This window comes from Thamnophis elegans, chromosome 7 (assembly GCF_009769535.1).
Source record: "Thamnophis elegans isolate rThaEle1 chromosome 7, rThaEle1.pri, whole genome shotgun sequence".
NCBI lineage: Eukaryota > Metazoa > Chordata > Lepidosauria > Squamata > Colubridae > Thamnophis > Thamnophis elegans.
The window spans coordinates 76995728-77017724 of record NC_045547.1 but is presented as its reverse complement, the minus strand read 5'-3'; the positions used below and the strand labels follow the sequence as shown (position 1 = coordinate 77017724).

At 45.8% G+C, this 21997-nt stretch overlaps 1 protein-coding gene across 1 annotated transcript in view; it reads left to right on the top strand.

The window, feature by feature from the left end:
• Positions 1–2160: 2160 nt before the first annotated feature.
• The window catches only part of PRMT8 (protein arginine methyltransferase 8), a 65417-nt gene continuing 45580 nt past the window's right edge, over positions 2161–21997 (top strand). The window contains exon 1 of the mRNA XM_032221473.1: positions 2161–2235. Within this exon, the coding sequence (XP_032077364.1) occupies positions 2161–2235 (75 nt within the window). The remainder of the gene's footprint in view (positions 2236–21997) is intronic.

Here is a 21997-nt window from a genome sequence, read left to right as displayed (position 1 = left end):
TTGGGAGGAAGTAGGGTTTTTGCAGTATCCTTCCCCTAGGAGTGGGGTGGGAATGGAGATTTTGCAGTGTCCTTCCCCTGCCACGCCCACCAGGCCATGCCTACAGAACCGGTAGTAAAAAAAAAATTGACTTTCACCACTGATTCACAAGTTACAGAAAGAGATGGGCATGGCTGAGAACTAAATCGGGGGGGGGGGGGCTATCAGGTCCAATCAGTGTTAACTGGGGGAACAACAGAAGGGGAGAGGGAGCAGGTGGGGAGGGGGGGTGAAGGAGGAATAGCAACCCAGATTCAGGATGGGAGCAGGAGATAAATGGCCGTTCTTGCAGTGTTGAATGCAGAGAAAAGGGGAGATTTCCCATCTCCCTTCTTGGCTATCCCAGGACTGCAAAAAAGCTAAACTCTTCCGTCTCCTGATTTTTGGGCTAAAGGCAAATGGAAACCAGCTCTTTTCCCTTCAGGAGAGCAAATGTTTTGGAAAACGGAAGCAAGGCAGCAAAAAGAGGGGGGCCGTTCAGATGGCTTCTGCTGCAGCAGGGGGAGCCTGTGAAGCCCCCTGGCTCTGAACCTTTCAAGGGGTGGGTGGGGCACTTTCTGCCCTTTGGCTTCCATCCAGGGAGGGTGGCTATCCTGGATGAAGGAAGGAAGCCTCTACTTTCACTGCGTTGGTAGGAAGGGGACTCTTCCTTGCCCGTTGGGGCAACCCCTAGGCAGGGGGTCCTTCAGAGACTCATTCTATCAACTCTGGCTTGGGGAGCTGCCAGGCCAATATCTGCAAAACTTGGCAAGGAGCCTCGGAGAGTCACGAACCAATTAAGTGAACTAATTGTCTCCTGCAAACTCCACTCCCCTTTCGCTCCTCTTTTATTTCCTCTGGGAGGGGCCATTCATCGTCCACCTGTGGCCTTACTCCCACGTCGACCCTTGTTCTTTAGCTGGCCCCTTGGTGTGGCAACTCTGCGCATGCGCACACTGGGAACAGGCTCCCCCTGTTCCTCTGCCTCACTGATGTCTGACTCTGAAGGCAGCTGATAACTGGCCCCATCTCTTGATTCCGAGGACTGGCCCATGTTCCTTTCCAATCTTCTCACTGTCCGAAAAAAAAAAAAAAACCTTTGTCTGAAATGGCATGGGGTCTCCTGCTTGAGCAGGGGGCTGGACTAGAAGACCTCCAAGATCCCTTCCAACTCTGCTATTCTGCCCTGCAGGTCCGCAGTCAGGACAGCGTTGGTCCCAGGTGACAAGAGCGTCGGGCTAAGGGGGGGAGAGAGGGGGCTCTCTCCGGGCTTGGGGGGGGGACCCTCCCATTTGGGCCGGGAAGGCCCCTCCGGGCTCCAGTTCCAGAGACCCCCAGCTGCTTAAGGGGCCGGTTCAGGGAAAGGTCCCCGGGGGTTGGGGAGAGGGTCTCCGATAGGGACAGTCTCGCCGGAGAGGACGGGACAGGCGGGCCCGGAGTCGGGGAGGGAAGCTCCGACTAGGAGCGCGGCTCTAGTCCGCGGCAGGAAGGCGGGAGCCGCCGCCGGGCTGACCTAGAAAGCTTCCCATCTTCACCGCGCCTTCCGCGGGACAGCAGTCCGGCGGGGCCAAGGAGCGAGCGAGCCCCTTCCTCGGAGGAGGAGGAAGGACTCCCGGAGTCGGCTCAGTTCAGCTCGGCTCGGATCCTCTCCGCAGGGGGTGGCCTGGGATAACTCCTCTCGAGCGCCAGCGAGGCGGCGAGCGAGCGACCTTGCGGGGGATCAGCGGAGGGAGAGGCGGGCGGCGCGGGGGGGGGCGGTCGCTCGGGCGCCGGTGGAGGAGAAGGAGGAGGAAGAGGAGAAGAAGGAGGAGGAAGAGGGAGAGAAAGAGGAAGAAGAGGAGGAGAAAGAGAAGGAGGAGGAAGGGAAGGAGGAGGGGGAAGAGGAGGAAAAGAAGAAGGAGGAGAAGGAAGAGGAGGGGGAATAGAAGGAGGAGGGAGAAGAGGAGGAGAAGGACGGGGAGGAAGAGGAAGAAAAGGAGGAGAAGGAGAGGAAGAGGAGGAGGAGGAGAGGAGGAGGAGGAGGAGGAGGACAGGAGGAGGAGAAAGAGGAGGAGGAGGCGGAGGCTCGCGGCGCTGGGTCGGCTGGCTCAGAGCGGAGCCGCTCGCTGGGCGCCGTCTGCGGGCACGGGAAGGGCCGCTCTTATGGGCATGAAACACTCGTCCCGCTGTCTGCTCCTCCGGAGGAAAATGGCGGAGAACGCCACCGACAACGCCGAGGTAGGTAGCCAGCGGCGCCGCTTGGTCGTCTCTCCGCTCCCGGCCAAGGAGAAGCCAGTCTGGGACTTCCGCGGCTGCTGCCAGCGGCCGATCCAATCCACCTCGTCCCGGGCCGGCCGGGCTCGCTTCCCGGCGGCCAAGCAGGCAGCGGGCGGCGTCCGGCGGTGGAGCTGTCCAGGGTGCTGAACCCAGAAAGGACGCCTGTTTCTGTCCAGGGAGCTGAACTCAGAAAGGACGCGCGTGTTTGTGTGTAAATGCGTGTGCGCGTGTCTTTCGACACCGCCGGCGTCTCCGTTTCGTAGCCCTTCCCAAAACTTAGGGGTTCGGGGAGTTTCTTCTTGCCCTGCGTGGAGTGAGGGGTGCTTTGCTTTGCCTTCTCCGGGCACGGTTGCCTGGCCCGGTTCTCCCTCCCTCCTTCCCAAGACTTAAATGCAGGGAAGCTTTTCTGAAAACTCCCGTGAACTGAGGAAATGGAGGCAGAAGGATGCGGAGAAGCTAATTGAAGCAATCCATCAAATAAAAATTAAAAAAAAAGGGAAGAGAGGTGCTAATGGCTACGAGACAGCGGCTGTAGTAGAGGGAAGTTAAAAATAGCACCGGCAAGGCAGGTGGTGGCACATCTGTAATCCTTCGCGAGAGAGAGCAGCAGTGGAGGGGATGTCATTGAGGTCTCCCGATTCTGCAGGAGCTGCAGGACAGCCCTGGGCTTAGGGGGTTATTTGGGGTGGGGTAGGGAGACCCCTTTCCCCTAGCAGAAAACGTGTTGGTGGTTTTTAATAAGATTGTCAGTTGGATGTATCTTGCCCTGATTCATGGGTTTAAGTACCCTTTGACTGGGAAGAAACGTCTTCGCCAGCAGTGCAAGAGATGCAAACGGAAATAATCTGCAACATCTGGAGTAAAGTCTAGCCAATGTTGCTAGCAAAAGTCTCAGTCTTATGGCTGTTAAGGTAAAGATAAAGGTTCCCTTTGCACATATGTGCTAGTCGTTCTCGACGCTAGGATGCGGTGCTCATCTCCGTTTCAAGGCTGAAAAGCCAGCACTGTCCGAAGACGTTTCCGTGGTCATGTGGCCGGCATGAGACAACACCGAAGGCGCATGGAATGCTGTTACCTTCCCACCAAAGGTGGTTCTTATTTTCACATTTTTACATGCTTTCAAACTGCTAGGTTGGCAGAAGCTGGGACAAGTAATAGCAGTAGTAATGGGAGCTCACTCCGTTATGTGGCGGCTAGGGATTCGAACCGCCGAACTGCCGGGTTTTCTGATCGACAAGCTCAGCGACTTAGCCACTGAGCCACCACGTCCCTTTTGTGGCTGTTAGAAACACTCTTCCACAATCCAAAGGAAAACACAATCATAATCCTTATAAAAGTGACTCGGAGTGAATGCTCGTCTCAGTTTTTTTTTTTCCTTAGCGTCTCTCTGATTCTTCCTGTGTCTTAACCCACACAAAACTTCCACTTTGAAACAGAGATGCCCTCCAGAAAGAGGGCACCCTGGCCTAACCGAAGCATAAGGGTAGTGCCATCCAATCTTTCTCAGATTTCAACATTGCTACCAACTGTAGTTGGAAAATTGGGGTTAAGGCAATTATGGAGAATGAGCAAACTCTACTATATTGTACGGGATTCATTTTACCAATGGTTAAATAATAAAAAGGGAGTCAGAAATAGGGAAACAAACTAAAGAAGATATGTTAAAAGAGATAAGTAAATATTACGGCTAGTATGTTGAATATTATTATGTTAACATTGTAGAATTAATATGTGGAGTATTATTATGTTAAAGATTGCAGAATCGATATTAATTTAATGAAGGATGTTGTGATTTTGATGACTGTTTAACAAAGCTGTTTGCACCCAGACAACACAGTGTTCAACTGAAGATGGAATGATTATACTTAAAAAAAAGATTCATTATTTAAAAAATAAAGAAAGAAAATTGGGGTTAAGGCGATTTTAGCGGGCAAGGATTACCGATGATTTCTTTTTATGCCTCTTTAAAAAATCATCTCCATTACTTGGATGATTATTAGATATCAGTTCAAATGCCGGTGCCAATGCAGATTGTGGTGGTAACGAAAAGAATCCCATCGTCCTGGGAACAATAATCGCCCCAAATGTAACCAAGTACGCCCCCTCTCCAAATTTAGAGTCTGCAGCTTTTCTCGTTGTGGTTCTGATTCCCTTTTAAGATGTTTCAAACCAGAAGCTGATACCAGCTCTTTAGCAGCCACGAATTGAGTGGAAGGATTGTGTTCGGTTTTGAACTCACCGTGAATCCTTTTTGATTGATTTTCTCAAGAAAAGAAAGAACATTTTATTCTGGTTATGGTTTCTGAACCGTTACTTTCTGAACCCAGCACGATCGTAACGAACAAGCCAGGAATGAAATATCTTTGACTTGAAAATGAGTTGAGGGGCATAAGCTGGACTTTGGTGCTTTGTGTGTGTGTGTGTGTGTGTGTGTGTGTATGTACGTATGTACGTGTGTGTCTGTGTGTCTGTGTCTGTGTGTGTGTATTTATTTATTTGACACTAAATACATACCTATTTCCCTGGCTCAGCTGATAAAAGGAGGAGATCCTTGTGGCTTAGTGTTTAACAAAACTGCCTAATATGTAATACAGCCCAGGTTCAAATCCCAGTAAGGGTATGGCTAGCTAATGAGAGCTAAATAGCTTGAAATAGATCTATACTAGTCTCCCTTTATTTATTTATCAGCACAAATACAACACATATATATATACATCTGCTCCTTCGGGTGATAGAAATAAATAGCTCTGTATTTCGAACGAGTTCCTTCTATGGCAGGAGTGCCCAGGAGGGACCGGTACTGGTCCGTGGCCTCTTAGTAAGTGGGCTGCACACCTGAGCAGCTGCTGGGTGAGCAAAGCTTCATCTGTATTTGCAGATGTTTCACAGCACTTAGCATCACAGTTTCAGGCAGGGGTGAACCGGTAGTACAAAATACTAAAAAAAAAACTTTTTAAAAAAGTTCTGATGATCGCATGGCACACAGCTGATCTTTGGAACCTTTTTTTTTTTAACTTTTTAAGCTTTTTTTTTTACTACAGCGGGAGTGGGGGTCCGTTTTTACTCTCAACAGGCTTCCCTGAGGCCTTCTAGGTCCAAAATGGGGGGCAGGAGGGGTGGAAAGAAAGAAAGAAAGAAAGAAAGGGAGGGAGGGAGGGAGGGAGGGAGGAAGGAAGGGGGAGAAAGAAAGAGAAAGAAAAGAAAGAAAGAAAGAAAGAGGGGGGAGAAAGAAAAAGAAAGAAAGAAAAAGAAAGAAAGAAAAAAAGAAAAAGAAAGAAAGAAAAAGAAATGGAGGGAAGGGGAAAGGAGAGGAAGGCAGGACTACAAACCTGTCATTAGATGCAGCTTCAGAGAATAATCCAGGGCTGGAAGGGACCTGGAGGTCATCTAGTCCAACCCTGCTCCAGCAGGACATTGTTAAAGTGAGCTCCTGTCTTTTGATCCCCCAGGTACATGGCTACACAGCCACACCCACCCAGTCACATGACCCCAATAAGCCGCGCCCACAGAATCGGTAGTAAAAAAAAGTTAGATTTCACCACTGGCTTCAGTTCCACCTCAGAACATCAGGTGTCAGATTCTCATAGCAGCACGAACCCCCTGTAAACTGGGGGTTCAAGGAATTTATATTGCACAGTCATCCTTTCCCCCACCCCACGGTCCGTGGAAAAATGGTCTTCCATGGAACCAGTTCCCCGTGCCAAAAAGGTTGGGGACTGCTGGCCTGTAGGCTACTCAGAAGGGAAGGAGGAGAGCTGGAAAGCTACCGACCACCCAAACATCTAGTATTGGGGGTCTCTGAGTTTGACATCTGACCCACAGGGCTGACCTGAAACCAGCAAAGGACTGGCCTGCGATGCCTCTGCCAGTGAAAATGGAGCTCGGGGGGGGGGGGCATGTGAGAAAGGAAGGAAAGAGGGAAGGAGGAAAGAAGGAAGGAAGGAGGAAAGTGGAAGGAGGAAGGAAGAAATTAAGAAAGGGAGGAAGGAGGAAAGAAGGAAGGAAAGGAGGAAGGAAGAAAGAAGAAAGAAGGAAGGAAGGAAGGAAGGAGAAAAGGAGGAAGGTGGAAGGAGGAAGGAAGAAATTAAGAAAGAGAGGAAGGAGGAAAGAAGGAAGGAAAGGAGGAAGGAAGGAAAAAGAAAGGAAGGAGTAAAGAAGGAAGGAGGAAGGTGGAAGGAGGAAGGAAGAAGGAAGAAATTAAGAAAGGGAGGAAGGAGGAAAGAAGGAAGGAAAGGAGGAAGGAAGAAAGAAGGAAGGAAGGAGAAAAGGAGGAAGGTGGAAGGAAGAAATTAAGAAAGGGAGGAAGGAGGAAAGAAGGAAGGAAAGGAGGAAGGAAGAAAGAAGAAAGAAGGAAGGAAGGAAGGAGAAAAGGAGGAAGGTGGAAGGAGGAAGGAAGAAATTAAGAAAGAGAGGAAGGAGGAAAGAAGGAAGGAAAGGAGGAAGGAAGGAAAAAGAAAGGAAGGAAGGAGTAAAGAAGGAAGGAGGAAGGTGGAAGGAGGAAGGAAGAAGGAAGAAATTAAGAAAGGGAGGAAGGAGGAAAGAAGGAAGGAAAGGAGGAAGGAAGAAAGAAGGAAGGAAGGAGTAAAGGAGGAAGGTGGAAGGAGGAAGGAAGAAATTAAGAAAGGGAGGAAGGAGGAAAGAAGGAAGGAAAGGAGGAAGGAAGGAAGAAGAAAGGAAGGAAGGAGTAAAGAAGGAAGGAGGAAGGTGGAAGGAGGAAGGAAGGAGGAAGGAAGGAGGAAGGAAGGAAGGTGGAAGGAGGAAGGAAGAAGGAAGAAGGAAGAAGGAAGAAGGAAGAAATTAAGAAAGGGAGGAAGGAGGAAAGAAGGAAGAAAGGAAGAAGAAAGGAAGGAAGGAGTAAAGAAGGAAGGAGGAAGGAAGGAGGAAGGAAGGAAAGGAGGAAGGAAATAAGGAGGGGGAGGGGGAGAAGGAATGAAGGAATGAGGGAATTATATAATTCAGAATTAACGTAATATTAACTTCCATCCATGATGCTGGTGTCTTCGTTTCTCTTAAAGCTGCATTACGTACCTCCAATCGCTATTTGTCCTGGTGCATCTTGAAGTTCTTTGTAAATTTCTGTTGGTAACCCATCAGGACCTGGTGTTTTATTATATTCTTTTTTATTGCCTCTATTAGTTCTGGCATCTTTATTTCCTCATTTAGCGTACATTGGATTTCTTCTGGAACTTAGGGGCAAAGTGGCTTCCTCAAAACATTGTAATTCTTTTTCCTCTGTAAAACTATCGTTATCACTGTATAGATTCTCATAGAACTCCTGGATTATGTGGTTGTTTTTTTTGGGGGTGGGGGATAAGATGCATGGGGGGGAAATTTAGGATTCTACTCAATCATGAGCATGATAATGAGTAAGCGGCAGCATAAAAAGCCATTGCAACAAGGAGAAATTTTTCTGACTGGGAGAGCAATCAACCAATGGAACAGAAGTTGCCTTCAGAAGTTGTGGGAGCTTCATCACTGGAGGCTTTCAAGGAGAGACTGGACTGCCATTTATCAGAAATGGTGTAGGGTCTCCTGTTTGGGCAGGGAGTTGGACTAGATGACCTACATGGTCCCTTTCAACTCTGTTAATCTAATCTAAAATCTAAAGAACTTCCTGAATTGGCAAGGTGTTGACTGGGCCAAAGGTCTCTAGAGGATGACGGTGGGCTGCCCTCACTGGGGGTTTATGAACACGGGCTGGAGATCCCCCTGTTAAGTATCATTTAGTGGTCCCCAGCGCTGAGCAACGGATTGGAGTAGATGATCTCTAAGACCCCTTCCAATCGCACTTTCTAAGATTAACTAAGATTCTTCCCTAGCCTTGTACTCTTTGCAGGAAGGACTTGAATAAGGAAATGGGAAGGGACATTAACCAAACTCATATACCAGGGGCCAGCAAGCTGCGGCTCCGGAGCTGCATGTGGCTCTTTCCTCCCTCTGCTGCAGCTCCCTGTCGCCGGTCAGCTCCACAGTTGATAGGGCTTTCGGTTAGGACAGGTTGAGGAAAAAAGGACGCCACGCTAGGAAGAGACTCTATGGTGGGGGAACCGGACTTCTGGTCAGCTCCAGAATTGAACCGGGGTGGGGGCTTCTGGTTAGGACCTTTGTGGGCCTTTGTGGGTCTTTGAGTGTTTAAGGTTGCCGACCCATGGTATGTCACTCAAGGACTGTTTTCATGCATTCCTCCTCTTATTTCTCTTCTCGCTTGTTTCTTTAAAAAAAACCCTGCACATATTACATTTGGAAGGCGAGTGTTGGCAGGTGCTTTTTTGGGGGGCTCACCTCTGCTCATCTGTAAGTCCTAATTCACTGTTCGAATTCCAGAGGTGTGGTCGATAGAACCACTGGTTTCAAAGTAGAGGAGGGACCTGAACCTATTTAGATCATCCTACCCTTAGATTACTCATCTCTGTCCATCAGAGTCAATTGGAATAAGAATGTGGTTTTGAAGGCAGCGTCATTCTTTGCACCCCCTCCCGGGTGCTTTCGAAAATACGTTTCAGGCTATTTATAAACTGCAGAAAGCTGGAACAAAGAGGTCATTTCATTTCGGGGGGAACCTGCTAGTTTTCTTTCTCTTTGCAACTTATATCGCTTCACTTGGTTGCTATGGTGCTATTCCCCCCCCAACCTTTCAAAAGTGCTTGAAATGCCCACTCTTACTATTTTTGACACATGATACCGATTTTCTTCAGCATCCACATTTATAACCATAACATTTAGGAAACAAATCACATTTGCTGACATTCAAGAATGTGAAGAGTGGGGAAGCCAAGCCACTGAGAGAGCCAGAATAGATTTCAGCGTTTCTGTCTTCAGTCACGTAGAGACATCCTTCACCCTAACCCAAGGACAGCAACCTGTGGCTCTGGAGCTGCATGTGGCTCTTTCCTCCTTCTGCTGCGGCTCCCTGTCACTGGTCAGTTCCACAATTGATAGAGCTTTTGGTTAGGACAGGTAGAGGAAAAAGGACGCTGTGCTAGGAGGAGACTCTATGGTGGGGGAACCAGACTTCCGGTCGGCTCCAGAATTGAACGGGAGGCTTCCGGTTAGGCTCTTTGAGTGTTTAAAGTTGCTGACCTCTGCCCTAACCCAGTGGTTCCCAAACTTGGCAACTTTAAGACTTGTGGACTTCAACTCCCAGAGTTCTCCAGCCAGAAGAGCTAGCTGGAGAATTCTGGGAGTTGAAGTCCACAAGTCTTAAAGTTGCCAAGTTTGGGAACCACTGCCCTAACCCAACCAGATTCATCCATAGCCAAAAGTTAAGAGCAAGGAAATCAAAGACTGGTCTTACCAGAAAGAATAGCTATTACAGAAATCAGGACGGAAGCATCTTGTGGGAATGGCCAGTCTCCCTCTAAATATGGCCTTCTTGTTTGCAAGTTGGAGTGAGCAGGCTAACTGCCAAAATAAGAAGCTTGGAAGCTTATATATCTCTAGGCATGGAAGGTGTCAGACTCTGTAGATATCCAGCCATCAGACAAGTAAATAATTCAGCAGGATTCATTTATAGAATAAACTTCTTCATATACAATAATATAAAACACGATGCATGTATACAATACCCATGCAGCTCTTGCAACGTGGTAGAGAGAATAAGTAGCAAGGACAAGAAGTGAGGACACACATAGCTGGCCGCAGAGTCACACAGTGTGGAAGTTGAGGAGAAGCATGGGCCAGTCCTGGAAGCTGGAGAAGCTCGGACGAGGGCTCTGCATCAGAGGTAGAGATCGGGCCAAGGCTGTCTGGCAGTGATCAGGTGTCTACGGAGCTAGACAGCAGTGAGGCAGAGGAACAGTGGGAGCCTGTTCCCAGTGTGCACATATGCAGAGCTGCCAGAAGAAAAGAACAACTCAGAAATCAGCGTCAACTTGGGAGTAAAGTCACAGGTGAAAGGTGATTGGCCCCTCCCATGGGAAATAAAAGAGGAGCGAAAGGGGAGTGGGCTTTTGCAGGAAACAATTTATTCGTTTGGTCGTTAGATTCATTTCAGGAGTGTGAAGATCTGTCCGTGAATCTCAGAGACTCTGTGCCCAGTCTTTCCTTGCACAACACCTCATTTGAGAAATATTTAGATGGCAGCTTTCCAAGATAGATAAGGTCTGTGGTCATAAATATTCCTTTGAAAGACTGTTTGCCAGGCCTTTGCTGAATGTGAATGAGAGGGATTCACATTCGTTTAATAAAAGGGGTTTTGTCGGGATCAGGAATCTGCTTCGTGCTTTTTGGGGAAGCCTCGCTCAGAATACCCTCAAGCAAAGACAAATGAACTCTTATATACACAGAACAGTTAAGCTAAGCCATGCCCAGACTCCGAGCTGTCTCACATGGCTCATAACAAATCCTGTGTCTCAGTCACATGACTACGGAGACGTCTTCGGACAGTGCTGGCTCTTTGGCTTTGAAACAGAGATGAGCACCGCCCCCCCTAGAGTCAGGAACGACTAGCACACATGTTCGGGGAAACCTTTACCTTTACCTTATGAAGAAGAGGGAGTCAAGCTATTCTCCAAAACACCTGACAGCAGGACAAGAAACAAGAGGCTACTTAGAACTAACGAGAAATTTCCTGACAGTGAGAACAATTAAGCTGTGGAACAGAACTTGCCTCCAGAAATTGTGAATGCTCCAACACTGGAAGTTCTTAAAGAAAAGATTGGACAGCTATTTGTCTGGAATAGTTTTGGGTCTCTTCCTTGAACAGGGGGTTTGACTAGAAGACCTCCTGTCAGAACCTCTCCATTAGATAATTAGGAAAGAAGACCACGAGACTCCATGAGTAGAAATCAAGTGTACTTTTACTAATTATAAATGATTAAAGGCATAGTGAAGCGAAGTCTGATTATTTAGGCGCGAAAGCGATTGATATATAGAATAACCCATTCCCCACCCCTTGGCATCACAGTTACAGTCCAATCATAATTCTCCCAAGTGTCAGGTATGAGATAACTTCAAAAGGCATCACGAAGATGGAATGTCGGTGCCGTTAGTCCTGGCGGGAATCTCCTACGCATGCGTAGTCCAACAGGCAGCTGAGCTCCAGAACCTTCCTCCAGCACAATTAGTAACCCCTCCCAAATACCATGCCCTCCCTCCCCGTTTCATGGCAGCCGAAGCAACAGCAAAGCAGAGGCTGACACCTCCAAGGTTCCTTCTAACTCTGTTATTCTGTTATTTCCCAAAAGAGAAATAGGGGAAATGGGAACAGCAGAGAAAGAGCTGTGAGGTTCCAGAAATACAAGAACGAGAAGGATGAAAAGTTGCACTTTGCAGGATCGATAGAGGAAGATGAATCTCAATAGATCCATTTTGCTGGCTGCAGCCCTTGTTCTTTCCCAGATTGGTGTTTCTCTGTCATCTCTCGTGCTTCTTACGGCTCCTCTGATATTTGAGCTACGAGGGCTTCAAAATCAGCTTACTTATGATTTGGCTTCGGCTTCTCCCGCCTTCCTCAAAACAAAACCCTGACCTTCATTACGGCATGCCTCTTGGTGAAAAAATGGGACATCTGCACTTTGGGCCGGGCAGATGGCCAACCAACACCAGAAGTTGATTGAATCACGAACAGGATAACAAATCCCAGTAACCTTTCTCCAGCTATCGTATCCCGAGGCATTTTCACATGGCGGAATTACTTATTATTATTATTGGAGCCAGAGAACATAGAACATAGAATTCTTTATTGGCCAAGTGTGATGAGACACACAAGGAATTTGCCTCTGGTGCAGATGCTCTCAGTTTCCATAAAATAAAAGAGACATTCATCGGGAATCATAAGGTACAACACTTAAGGATAGTCGTAGTTGTACAAGTAAGCAATCAAATCATACCAGGACACAATCAATATAAATCGGAAAGATATGAGCAGCAAAGTTACGGTTCCACCACAAAACTGTGGTAGACAAAAGCGTGGTCGACGAAAGCGGGTATGTGACGTCATCACAGCGCGACGAAAAAGATCGAAAAATGTAAAAATAAAGCGAAAACCTTACCCTAACCCCCCCAAACCTAACCCTAAACCTAACCCTAAACCTAACCCTTAACCTAACCCTAAACCTAACCCTTAACCTAACCCTAAACCTAACCCTTAACCTAACGAAAAACCTAACGCTAACCCTTAACCTAACGCTAAACGTAACGCTAACGCTCTAAACCTAACCCTAACCCTTAACCTAACCCTAACCCTAAACCTAACCCTTACCTTTATGTGAATCGGCTTGCTGTAATTTAATTTTTATTTCAATTTTTTGATCTTTTTCGTCGCGCTGTGATGACGTCACATACGCGCTTTCGTCGACCGCGCTTTTGTGGAACGCGGTTTTGACGGGTCACGCAAAGTTACAGTCCTAAGTAGGAGGAGATGGGTGATAGGAACGATGAGAAGACTAATAGCAGTAGTAATGCAGCCTTAGTGAATAGTTTGACAGTGTTGAGGGAATTATTTGTTTAGCAGAGTGATGGCATTCGGGGAAAAACCGTCCTTGTGTCCAGTTGTTCTGGTGTGCAGAGCTCTATAGCAATGATGGCTAACCTTCAGTGCAGTGGTTAGGGTGCAGTACTGCAGGCCACTTCAGCTGACTGTTATCTGCAGTTCAGCGGTTGAAATCTCACCGGCTCAAGGTTGACTCAGCCCTCCATCCTTCCGAGGTGGGTGAAATGTGGACCCAGACTGTGGGGGCGATAGGCTGACTCTGTAAACTGCTTAGAGAGGGCTGAAAGCCCTATGAAGCGGTATGTAAGTCTAACTGCTATTGCTATTGCTATTTTGCCATTGCGTGCCAAAAGCAAGGGGAGTGTGGGGAAGGGGTTGTGTGTGCATGTGCCCACACCCATAATTCTATGCACCCTCCCTCCACCCATGCGCATGAGCCCCCATGCATGCGTGTGAGCCTCCGTGCATGCGCACGAGCTCCCACGCATGCATGCACAAATCCCTGCACATGTCTGTGTAACCACTCCTCCCCCCCCATTTTTGGCACACAATGGCACAGTGAACCCATTTTTTGCCCTCTCCATGCTCCAGATGCTTTCTAGGAGCCCGGGGAGGGATAAAACGGCCTCTTCCGTCCCTCCCGGAGACCGGAAACGTCATGTTTCCCAACTTCCGGTTTGCATGTTGAGCTATTTCTCTCTCTCCGGAGGCTGAGAGGACAAAAAATGGCCGAAAATGAAAGCCAAATCATCTGGAGCTGACAGGTGCTTCACGTGCCATAAGAAATGGCTCCCATGTCACCTGTGGCACACATGCCATTGGTTCGCCATCACGGCTCTATAGTCTCAAGAGCCGAGGTGGCGCAGTGGTTAGGGTGCAGTACTGCAGGCCACTTCAGCTGACTGTTATCTGCAGTTCGGCGGTTCAAATCTCACCGGCTCAAGGTTGACTCAGCCTTCCATCCTTCCGAGGTGGGTGAAATGAGGACCCAGACTGTGGGGGGTGATATGCTGACTCTGTAAACCGCTTAGAGAGGGCTGAAAGCCCTATGAAGCGGTATATAAGTCTAACTATTGCTATTGCTATTGCCTCGTTTTGAGGGTAGGAGTTGAAATAATTTATATCCAGGATGCGAGGGATCTGTAAATATTTTCACAGCCCTCTTTTTGACTCTTGCGGTGTACAGGTCCTCGATGTATCTTCAAGGGCCTCAAAATAGCACACTTTCCCTCAGAATAGGAACAAATCCCTCAAGCTAACATTTCGGGATCAGAGGCTCAGCCCAACACCTCCGTTCTCTCCCCGCACCCACCTAAGGCTGCTGGAAATCCAAGATTAGATTGAAAAGAATCTTAAATCTCCTGCAAAAGGGATTCTTTAATAGGTTCACACGCTTGGAAAAATTCCAACAGAGGATAATGTCCATGTTGTATTTGAACAGAAAAGTCTAATTACTATGTTGTGACTCGCGAGGGGAAGGAAGAATATTACCTAGCAACCAGAAAAGGCAGTTTGGTTTAAACCTTTCGGCTCTTTGGAGAGAGACTGGTGGGTAAATACGGCAACAAGGCTACCCTTTCAGCCCTTTCCTGTGTTTCTAGCCAAAGCCCGACCAGAAAACTGGCTCATGAAAATTTCGATATTCATGACCCATCTCTTCCGAAAACGAGATTAAAAAGTTGTGTTAACAGGTTGTCACCTTGCCGAAATGAATGTTTTGCTGTTGTAAATTGGCAGTGTGTGGCCAAAAGCAGCAGACTGGCTTGAACTCTGATTTGACGTCAAACGTTATTGTGCTGCCAAATTGGGGGGGGGGGGGCGGCGGTTTAGAATAGAATAGAATAGAATAACTTTTTGACATGCAAAATCAATGGGGAAGCAGCAAAATCAAATGGGGAAGCACTTAGGAACAAAAAAATGGGGCTCAATTGTAGTTATAAGTCAAGTACTTCCTGTACCAACAATCCTCAGCTACAAATAATCTTTGTTGAAATTTGTATCTTCAAGTGTGATCACAACACCATTGTGGATCCATATCATAACAGCATAGGAAAACAGAATTGGAAGGGACCTTGGAGGTCTTGTAGTCCAACCCCCTGCCTAGGCAGGAAACCCTACAACACCTCAGACAAATGGCTATCCAACATCTTCTTAAAAACTTCCAGTGTTGGAGCATTCATAATTTCTAGAGGCAAGTTGTTCCACTGATTAATTGTTCTGTCAGGAAATTTCTCCTTAGTTCTCGGTTGCTTCTCTCCTTAGTTAGAATAGAATAGAATAACAGAGTTGGAAGGGACCTTGATGGTCTTCTAGTCCAACTCCCTGCTTAGGCAAGAAAACCTACACCACTTCAGACAAATGGTTATCCAACATCTTCTTAAAAACTTCCAGTGTTGGAGCATTCACAACTTCTGGAGGCAAGTTGGTCCACCGTTCAATTGTTCTCCCCGTCAGGAAATTTCTCCTTAGTTCTAAGTTCCTTCTCTCCTTGATTAATTTCCATCCATTGTTTCTTGTCCTTCCCTCAGGTGCTTTGGAGAATAGCTCGACTCCTTCTTCTTTGTGGCAGCCCCTGAGATATTGAAACACTGCTATCATGTCTCCCCTAGTTCTTCTTTTCATTAAACTAGACCTACCCAGTTCCTGCAATTGTTCTTCATATTTTTTAGCCTAATCCTCTTTGTTGCTCTTCTCTGCACTCTTTCCAGAGTCTCCACATCTTTTCTACATTGTGGCGACCAAAACTGAATGCCGTATTCCAAGTGTGGCCTTACCAAGGCATTATAAAGTGGCATTAACACTTCACGGGATCTTGATTCTATCACTCTGTTTATGCGACCTAGAACTGTGTTGGCTTTTTTGGCAGATGCTGCAGACTGCTAGAACAGATTTCTCTAGCTGGTCAGCACACAGAAGCCTTGTGGGGAGAAACTAGGAGTAAAATTACTGAATGGCTATCGCTAGGACACAATTAAATCTGCGTTTGGCAAGAAGGGGGCGAGGGTAGGGCTCTCCCCCAGGGATGGGAGTTTGTGTTGGATCAATTGACAGAAAGAGAGTGGCCGGCGATCAATTCAGGTTTATGGAGATTTTATTTTTTTAATCTCTCATTTCCTAAATGGGGAATTCAAGTGCTAACTGAGGACAAGGACTAGTTTAATCTGTGGCAATACTTCGGATTTTGTGCTTATGTGTTTTATTTTCTCTAATACTTTTTCTTTTCCCCCCTGTAACAAACCCCATAATTGCAACCGATCCTCTTTGTTATAACTACAAACACAGATAGTTGTTACAGGTATTTCTCAACTTGCCACCTTTCATTTCGTGACTGTTACAGTTACGAAACAATGAAAAAGTGGCTTAACGGCCGTTTTTCCCCAGTTACAACCTTTGCAGCAACATCCCCGCGGTCATGTGATCAAAATCCAGAGCCTCGGCCCTTAACTCCTATTGATGACCATTGGAATTTCCTTTCGCAACCTTCTGACAAGCAAAGTCAAAGGGGAAGACAGATTCACTTAACAACCATGTTACCAGAGGTAGTATTCAGCCGGTTTCGGGCTGGTTTGCCTGAACCAGTAGTGGAAATTGCGGGTGATCCCCCCACCATGGCTCTATGCCCGGGATGGCGGACCTAACGCACGTGTGCCACAGGTGGCACGCGGAGTCATTGGTCCGGGCACATGAGGTGTTGCCCTGTCAGCTGGCCAACTGACTTCAGCCTTCTTTTGAGACCATTTTTCACCCTGAAGCCTCCGGAGCACGAAAAACTGCCTCTACAGGCAAACCGGAAGTTCAGGAACGTACTTCCAGTTTGCTCGTTGGACCGGTTTTAGCCCTCCGGAGCCTTCAAGAGGCTCCCCTGAAGGCTCCGGAGGGCAAGCAACGACCCTAAGAGCAAACCGGAAGTCTCGTAGGGGCGTTTTTACCCTCCAGAGCCTTCAGGGAAGTCTTCTGAAGGCCCCTGGAGGCTCTGGAGGGCTAAAACCAGCCCTACGAGCAAACCGGAAGTCTGTTCTTGAACTCTCACTGTTTTCTCGCCGCAGTTTTGTCAGCGTGCTTTTGTCGTGCGCGCATTTGTCGGGTCACGATTAAGAAACTAAATAGCTACCTATTAAGAACTAGCTTAAAGATACAATGTTAACTTGGGCAAAGAATTTTGGCCACACGATTGAGCTAGAAAAGTGGCAACAACTATGGGAAAGGAAATATAAATTAATCATGTCAGCGGCCTATAAAGAAAACTTATACAAAATGGTTTATAGATGGCACATGACACCTGGAAAATTAGCAAACATGTCTAAAGACAAATCAATGAATTGTTGGAAGTGTCAACAAACAATAGGCTCCCATTATCATATCTGGTGGACATGTGCAGAAGCAAGGGAATTTTGGACTAAGATAAGAGTATGGTTAAAGAAAATGTTACAACAAGAAATGGAATTTAGACCAGAGATATTCTTATTAGGTACTATCCCAGAGAAATTCAAGAAAGAGGATACCTATTTGATTATACACGTAACTACAGCAGCAAGAATTGTATTTGCCCAAAATTGGAAATCAAATAAGCTACAACAGATGAAGAGATAATAAAAAAGATATTAGATTGTGCAGAGATGAATAGGTTGATTATGAAAATAAAGGATAAAGAGGAATTGGAGTACTTCAAGACATGGGGAAGATTCTATGATTGGCTAGAGAAAGGAAACTAGAAATGAAAATAGGGAGAAGATATAGAACTCAGATGAGGCACTGTTAAATGGAAAAGGAGGGGAAGAAGGGGAAAACAGAAAAGAAAATATTAAATATATAAATATACAGCCAAAAGCGAGATATAAAGGGGAGGAAAATATAGCTAGGATAGATTAGTGAAGGTAAGGGAATAAGAAAATGATATCAAATTATATTTGGGTCTGTGGAAATACCACCCCAAGGAAATATAAACTGAGATTTGAAAGAAACACCTACAACAATAGAAAAAGAAAGGGAGAGAGGATGAGAAAATGAAAGGAAGACGGGGGAAAGGAGAAAGAGGCAAAGAGAGGAGGGTGGAAGGGAGAGGAAGAGAAGGAGAGAGGGTAGGAAGGGGAAGAGGAAGAGGAGGAGCGGGAGAAAGGCAAGGGAAGAAGGAAGGGGAAGGAGAGGAAGAAGGAAGAAAGTAGAGAAGGGAGGGAAGGAGAAAAGAAAAGGAAAATAAGGTGGTGTTATAACAGGAGGAAGGGATGGTAAATAAAGCCACCCAAATCGTATATTATAACCTACTAAATGAAATAATAAATGTATAAGAATGATAAATGTCTAGAAGAATAACAACTATGTGGGTGTATACTTAAAATGCCATGTAAGAGAATAAAAAATAAAAATAAAATTGGGGAAGCACTGGTCGTGCGCATATGCGCGCTGGGGTCGTTCCTGTGTAATCCTAAAATCAATTTTGGTGGCATCTTTTCTAACCCAGTTTTTTTTAATAAAAGAAAATGCATAAACTTTTGGCTCTCCTCCTACAGGTTTGATCAATTTCATGGTGATAAAGGAATCCTGTCTTGGTTAACTTTGCGAATAAAGGATAAAGTGGAATCGTTGCACTTCAGGACACGGGTGCGATTTTATGATTGGCTAGAAAAGGAATATGAATAAAAGATTATCGATTGAGTAACCCAGGCGACGCACTTCTAAACAAAGGGAAGGGAAAAATAGAAAAGTATTAATATACAAATACACAGTTAAAAGATGACGTATGTATGGGGAACAATTACACTGAAAATAAAATGTGGAAGGGGGAATTGATTTTTATGTAAATATAGAACGGGATTTGCTTGAATCCCACACCAAAAATCCACCAGAATGAAAAAGAAAATAAGTAAATACAACAACAGAAGGAAGGAGAAAGGAGAGGGAAAGAAGAAAGGGAAAAGGAGAGGAGGTAAGGGAGGGGTTGGAAGAGTAGGAGTTAGGGTAGGAAGGGGGAGAAGAGAGGATGAGTGGGGGAGAAGGAGGGAAAGAAGGAAAGAGAAAGGAGACGAGGAAAGAAGATAGAAAAGGGAGGTTGGGAGGAAAGGAGAGAGAAGAAATAAGGCTGTTGTAAAATAAGATGGATGTATGGCAGTGGTGGGTTTCAAAATTTTTGGGAACCTCTTCTGTAGGTGTGGCCTGCTTTCCGGGTCCACTGGTGGAACCTCTTCTAACCGGTTCGGTAGATTTGACGAACCGGTTCTACTGAACTGGTGCGAACCGGGAGGAACCCACCTCTGATGTATGGGGTGGCAGCGAAAGCTACCTCACTCATATTTTTAAATTCTTCATTGAATTGTGATAAAGGTTAAAAGATAACACCTACATATTAATAGTGCTTATGAGAATGTACATTTGTGAATGTATTTATGAGAGAGAGAAAAATAAAACTTTCTTCCCCCCAAAAAAAAGAAAAAAGAAAAGGAATCCTGTCTCCCTCTTCTGTTAAAATTGTGAGGTCCCTCGAAATCTAGTTTGGGAAATCTGGAAACGCTACAAAAATCTCAAAAGTTCTGAGACCAACAGCCAGGAGTTAGATTCATGGGGATCTAACTCCTTCTGTCTCTTCTTTTTTAGAGAAGAGAGGACAGCTCCAGGTGAGGATGGATCTGCAAATTGTTGTCCATAAATTATTTCAGGGCCTTCATTATGCTCCAGAGAGAGAGCAAACATCTGGCCAGCTGGCATCCTGCCCACCTCCCTTCATCCTGTAGAAGAGATTTATAGGGCTGGATGTCATTTGGCTCCTACATATCAAACATTTCTTGAGCATTCCCACAGTTGAGTTACAGGGAGCTAGATAGAAAGCAGAAATGTAGTAATTGGTAAGCAAGACCACACCTGGAATATTGCATCCAGTTTTGCTAAACAGATTGTAATAAAAAGACGTTGAGACTCTGAAAAGAGGGCAGAGAAGAGCAACAAAGATGATTAAGAGCTTGGAGACCAAAATGTATGAAGAACAGCTGCAGGAATTGTCTTGTGGAAAGAAGGACTAGAGGGTGACATGATAGCAGTCTTCCAATATTTGAGGGGCTGCCACAAGTAGACAACCTTGTGTAGGAATTGGGTATGTCTAGCTTAATGAGGGATGCGGTGGCTCAGTGGCTAAGGCACTGAGCTTGTCGATCAGAAAGATCAGCAGTTCGGTGGTTCGAATCCCTAGCGCTGCATAACAGAGCGAGCTCCCATGACTTGTCCCAGCTTCTGCCAACCTAGCAGTTTGAAAGCACGTAAAAAATGCAAGTAGAAAAATAGGAACCACCTTTGGTGGGAAGGCAACAGCGTTCCGTGTGCCTTTGGCGTTTAATCATGCTGGCCACATGATCACAGAGACGTCTTCGGACAGCGCTGGCTCTTTGGCTTTGAAACAGAGATGAGCATTGCCCCCTACAGTCAGGAATGACTAGCACATATGTGTGAGGGGAACCTTTACCTTTACCTTAATCTAGTGAAAAGAAGGGCTAGGAGTGACATGATAGCAGTGTTCCAATATTTGAGGGGATGCCACAATGAGTTAACTTTAAGTAGGAACTGGGTATGTCTAGTTTAATGAAAAGAAGGATGATTTGACAGTGAGGTTCCAATATTTGAGTTGCTGCTACAAAGACAAGGGGGTCAACCCAGAAGTGGGTTCCTACGGGTTCAGCCCAGTTGGGCCGAGTAGGTATTACTCGGCCAGACATGGGCCCGAACCGGTTCTATCCTCGGGGCCGCCATCTTGATTTTCTGTTCTGCACATGTGCAGAACAATCCTCATTGAAAAAATGTAATTCCCCCCCCCCTTTTAAACGTCGTGTGCATGCACAGACCTTTTTAGGTGCAAAAGCACATGGGCGCAGAATGGGCATCTTGTATGCGCAAAAAATTTTTGGGCCCCAAACCGGTTGCAATGCCCACAGGAACCCACCCCTGGGTCAACCTGTGTTCCAAATCGCCAGAATGCAGGACAAAACAAAAACAATGGATGGGAAATAGTCAAGGAGAGACGCAACACAGAACTAAGAAATTTCCTAACAGTGAGGACCATCAACCAGTGGAATAACTTTGCCTTCAGAAATAGCAATAGCAATAGCAGTTAGACTTATATACCGCTTCACAGGGCTTTCAGCCCTCTCTAAGCGGTTTACAGAGTCAGCATAATGCCCCCAACAACAATCCGGGTCCTCATTTCACCCACCTCGGAAGGATGGAAGGCTGAGTCAACCCTGAGCCGGTGAGATTTGAACCGCCGAACTGCAGAACTGCAGTCAGCTGAAGTAGCCTGCAGTGCTGCACTCTAACCACTGCGCCACCTCGGCTCTAAATAGTGAGGGGGGGGGGGTTGCCCATCACTGGATGTTTTTAAGAGACTGAAACCTGGGAATGAAATTGTTTACTTATGTTGTAGTAGATTTTTGTTTTTTCTTTTCTTGCTAGGAAATAGAGTACTATTCACATGATATATAAAGTACGATAATGATTTTAATGTATAAGAATGGGATGATTTGAACACCTTGGTATAATTGTATGTAGTGACCCTTTTATATTAGAAAGATCTTTGTATATTAAACAGATGAGTGATAATGTAAGGAACAATTGATATATACATGAATTGAAATACTTCACCAGTATATGGATTAATAATTAATAATGGGACAATTGGTGACATTATGGTCCATTGAAAATATGAATGTATGTTATAAATTAATGGGAATCCTGTTCTATTCTTCGCTTTTCCTCCTTAGAGATAGGTGACACTACAATACTTTAAAGACTGATTGTTATTTGATAGATAATTATGAATTTAAGGAAATAAGGATTGTTACAAATGAAAGAATATTAATGGTAATTTGAACACATAATGTTCAATGACAGTGAAATATTCAGTTGTGTTTAATGCAAAACCAGTGATGTTATTCTTAATCTTAAGAATTGATGCACAAAAACTTGTAACCAAACAACATGCTTGATGAAATGGAGGAAAGTTTTTTTTTTCCTTGCTCTTGTTTTGCATGTGTCGTTTCGTTTAAAAAAGAATAAAAATATATTTTTTTAAAAAGAAGAAACTAGACAGCCACTTGTCTGAAATGGTATAAGGTTTCCTGCTTGATCAACGGGTTGGACTAGAATAGTGGTCTCCAACCTTGGCAACTTTAAGACCTGTGGACTTCAACTCCCAGAGTTCCTCAGCCAGCTGGCTGAGGAACTCTGGGAGTTGAAGTCCACAGGTCTTAAAGTTGCCAAGGTTGGAGACCACTGGACTAGAAGACCTCCAAGGTCCCTTCCAATTCTGTTCAT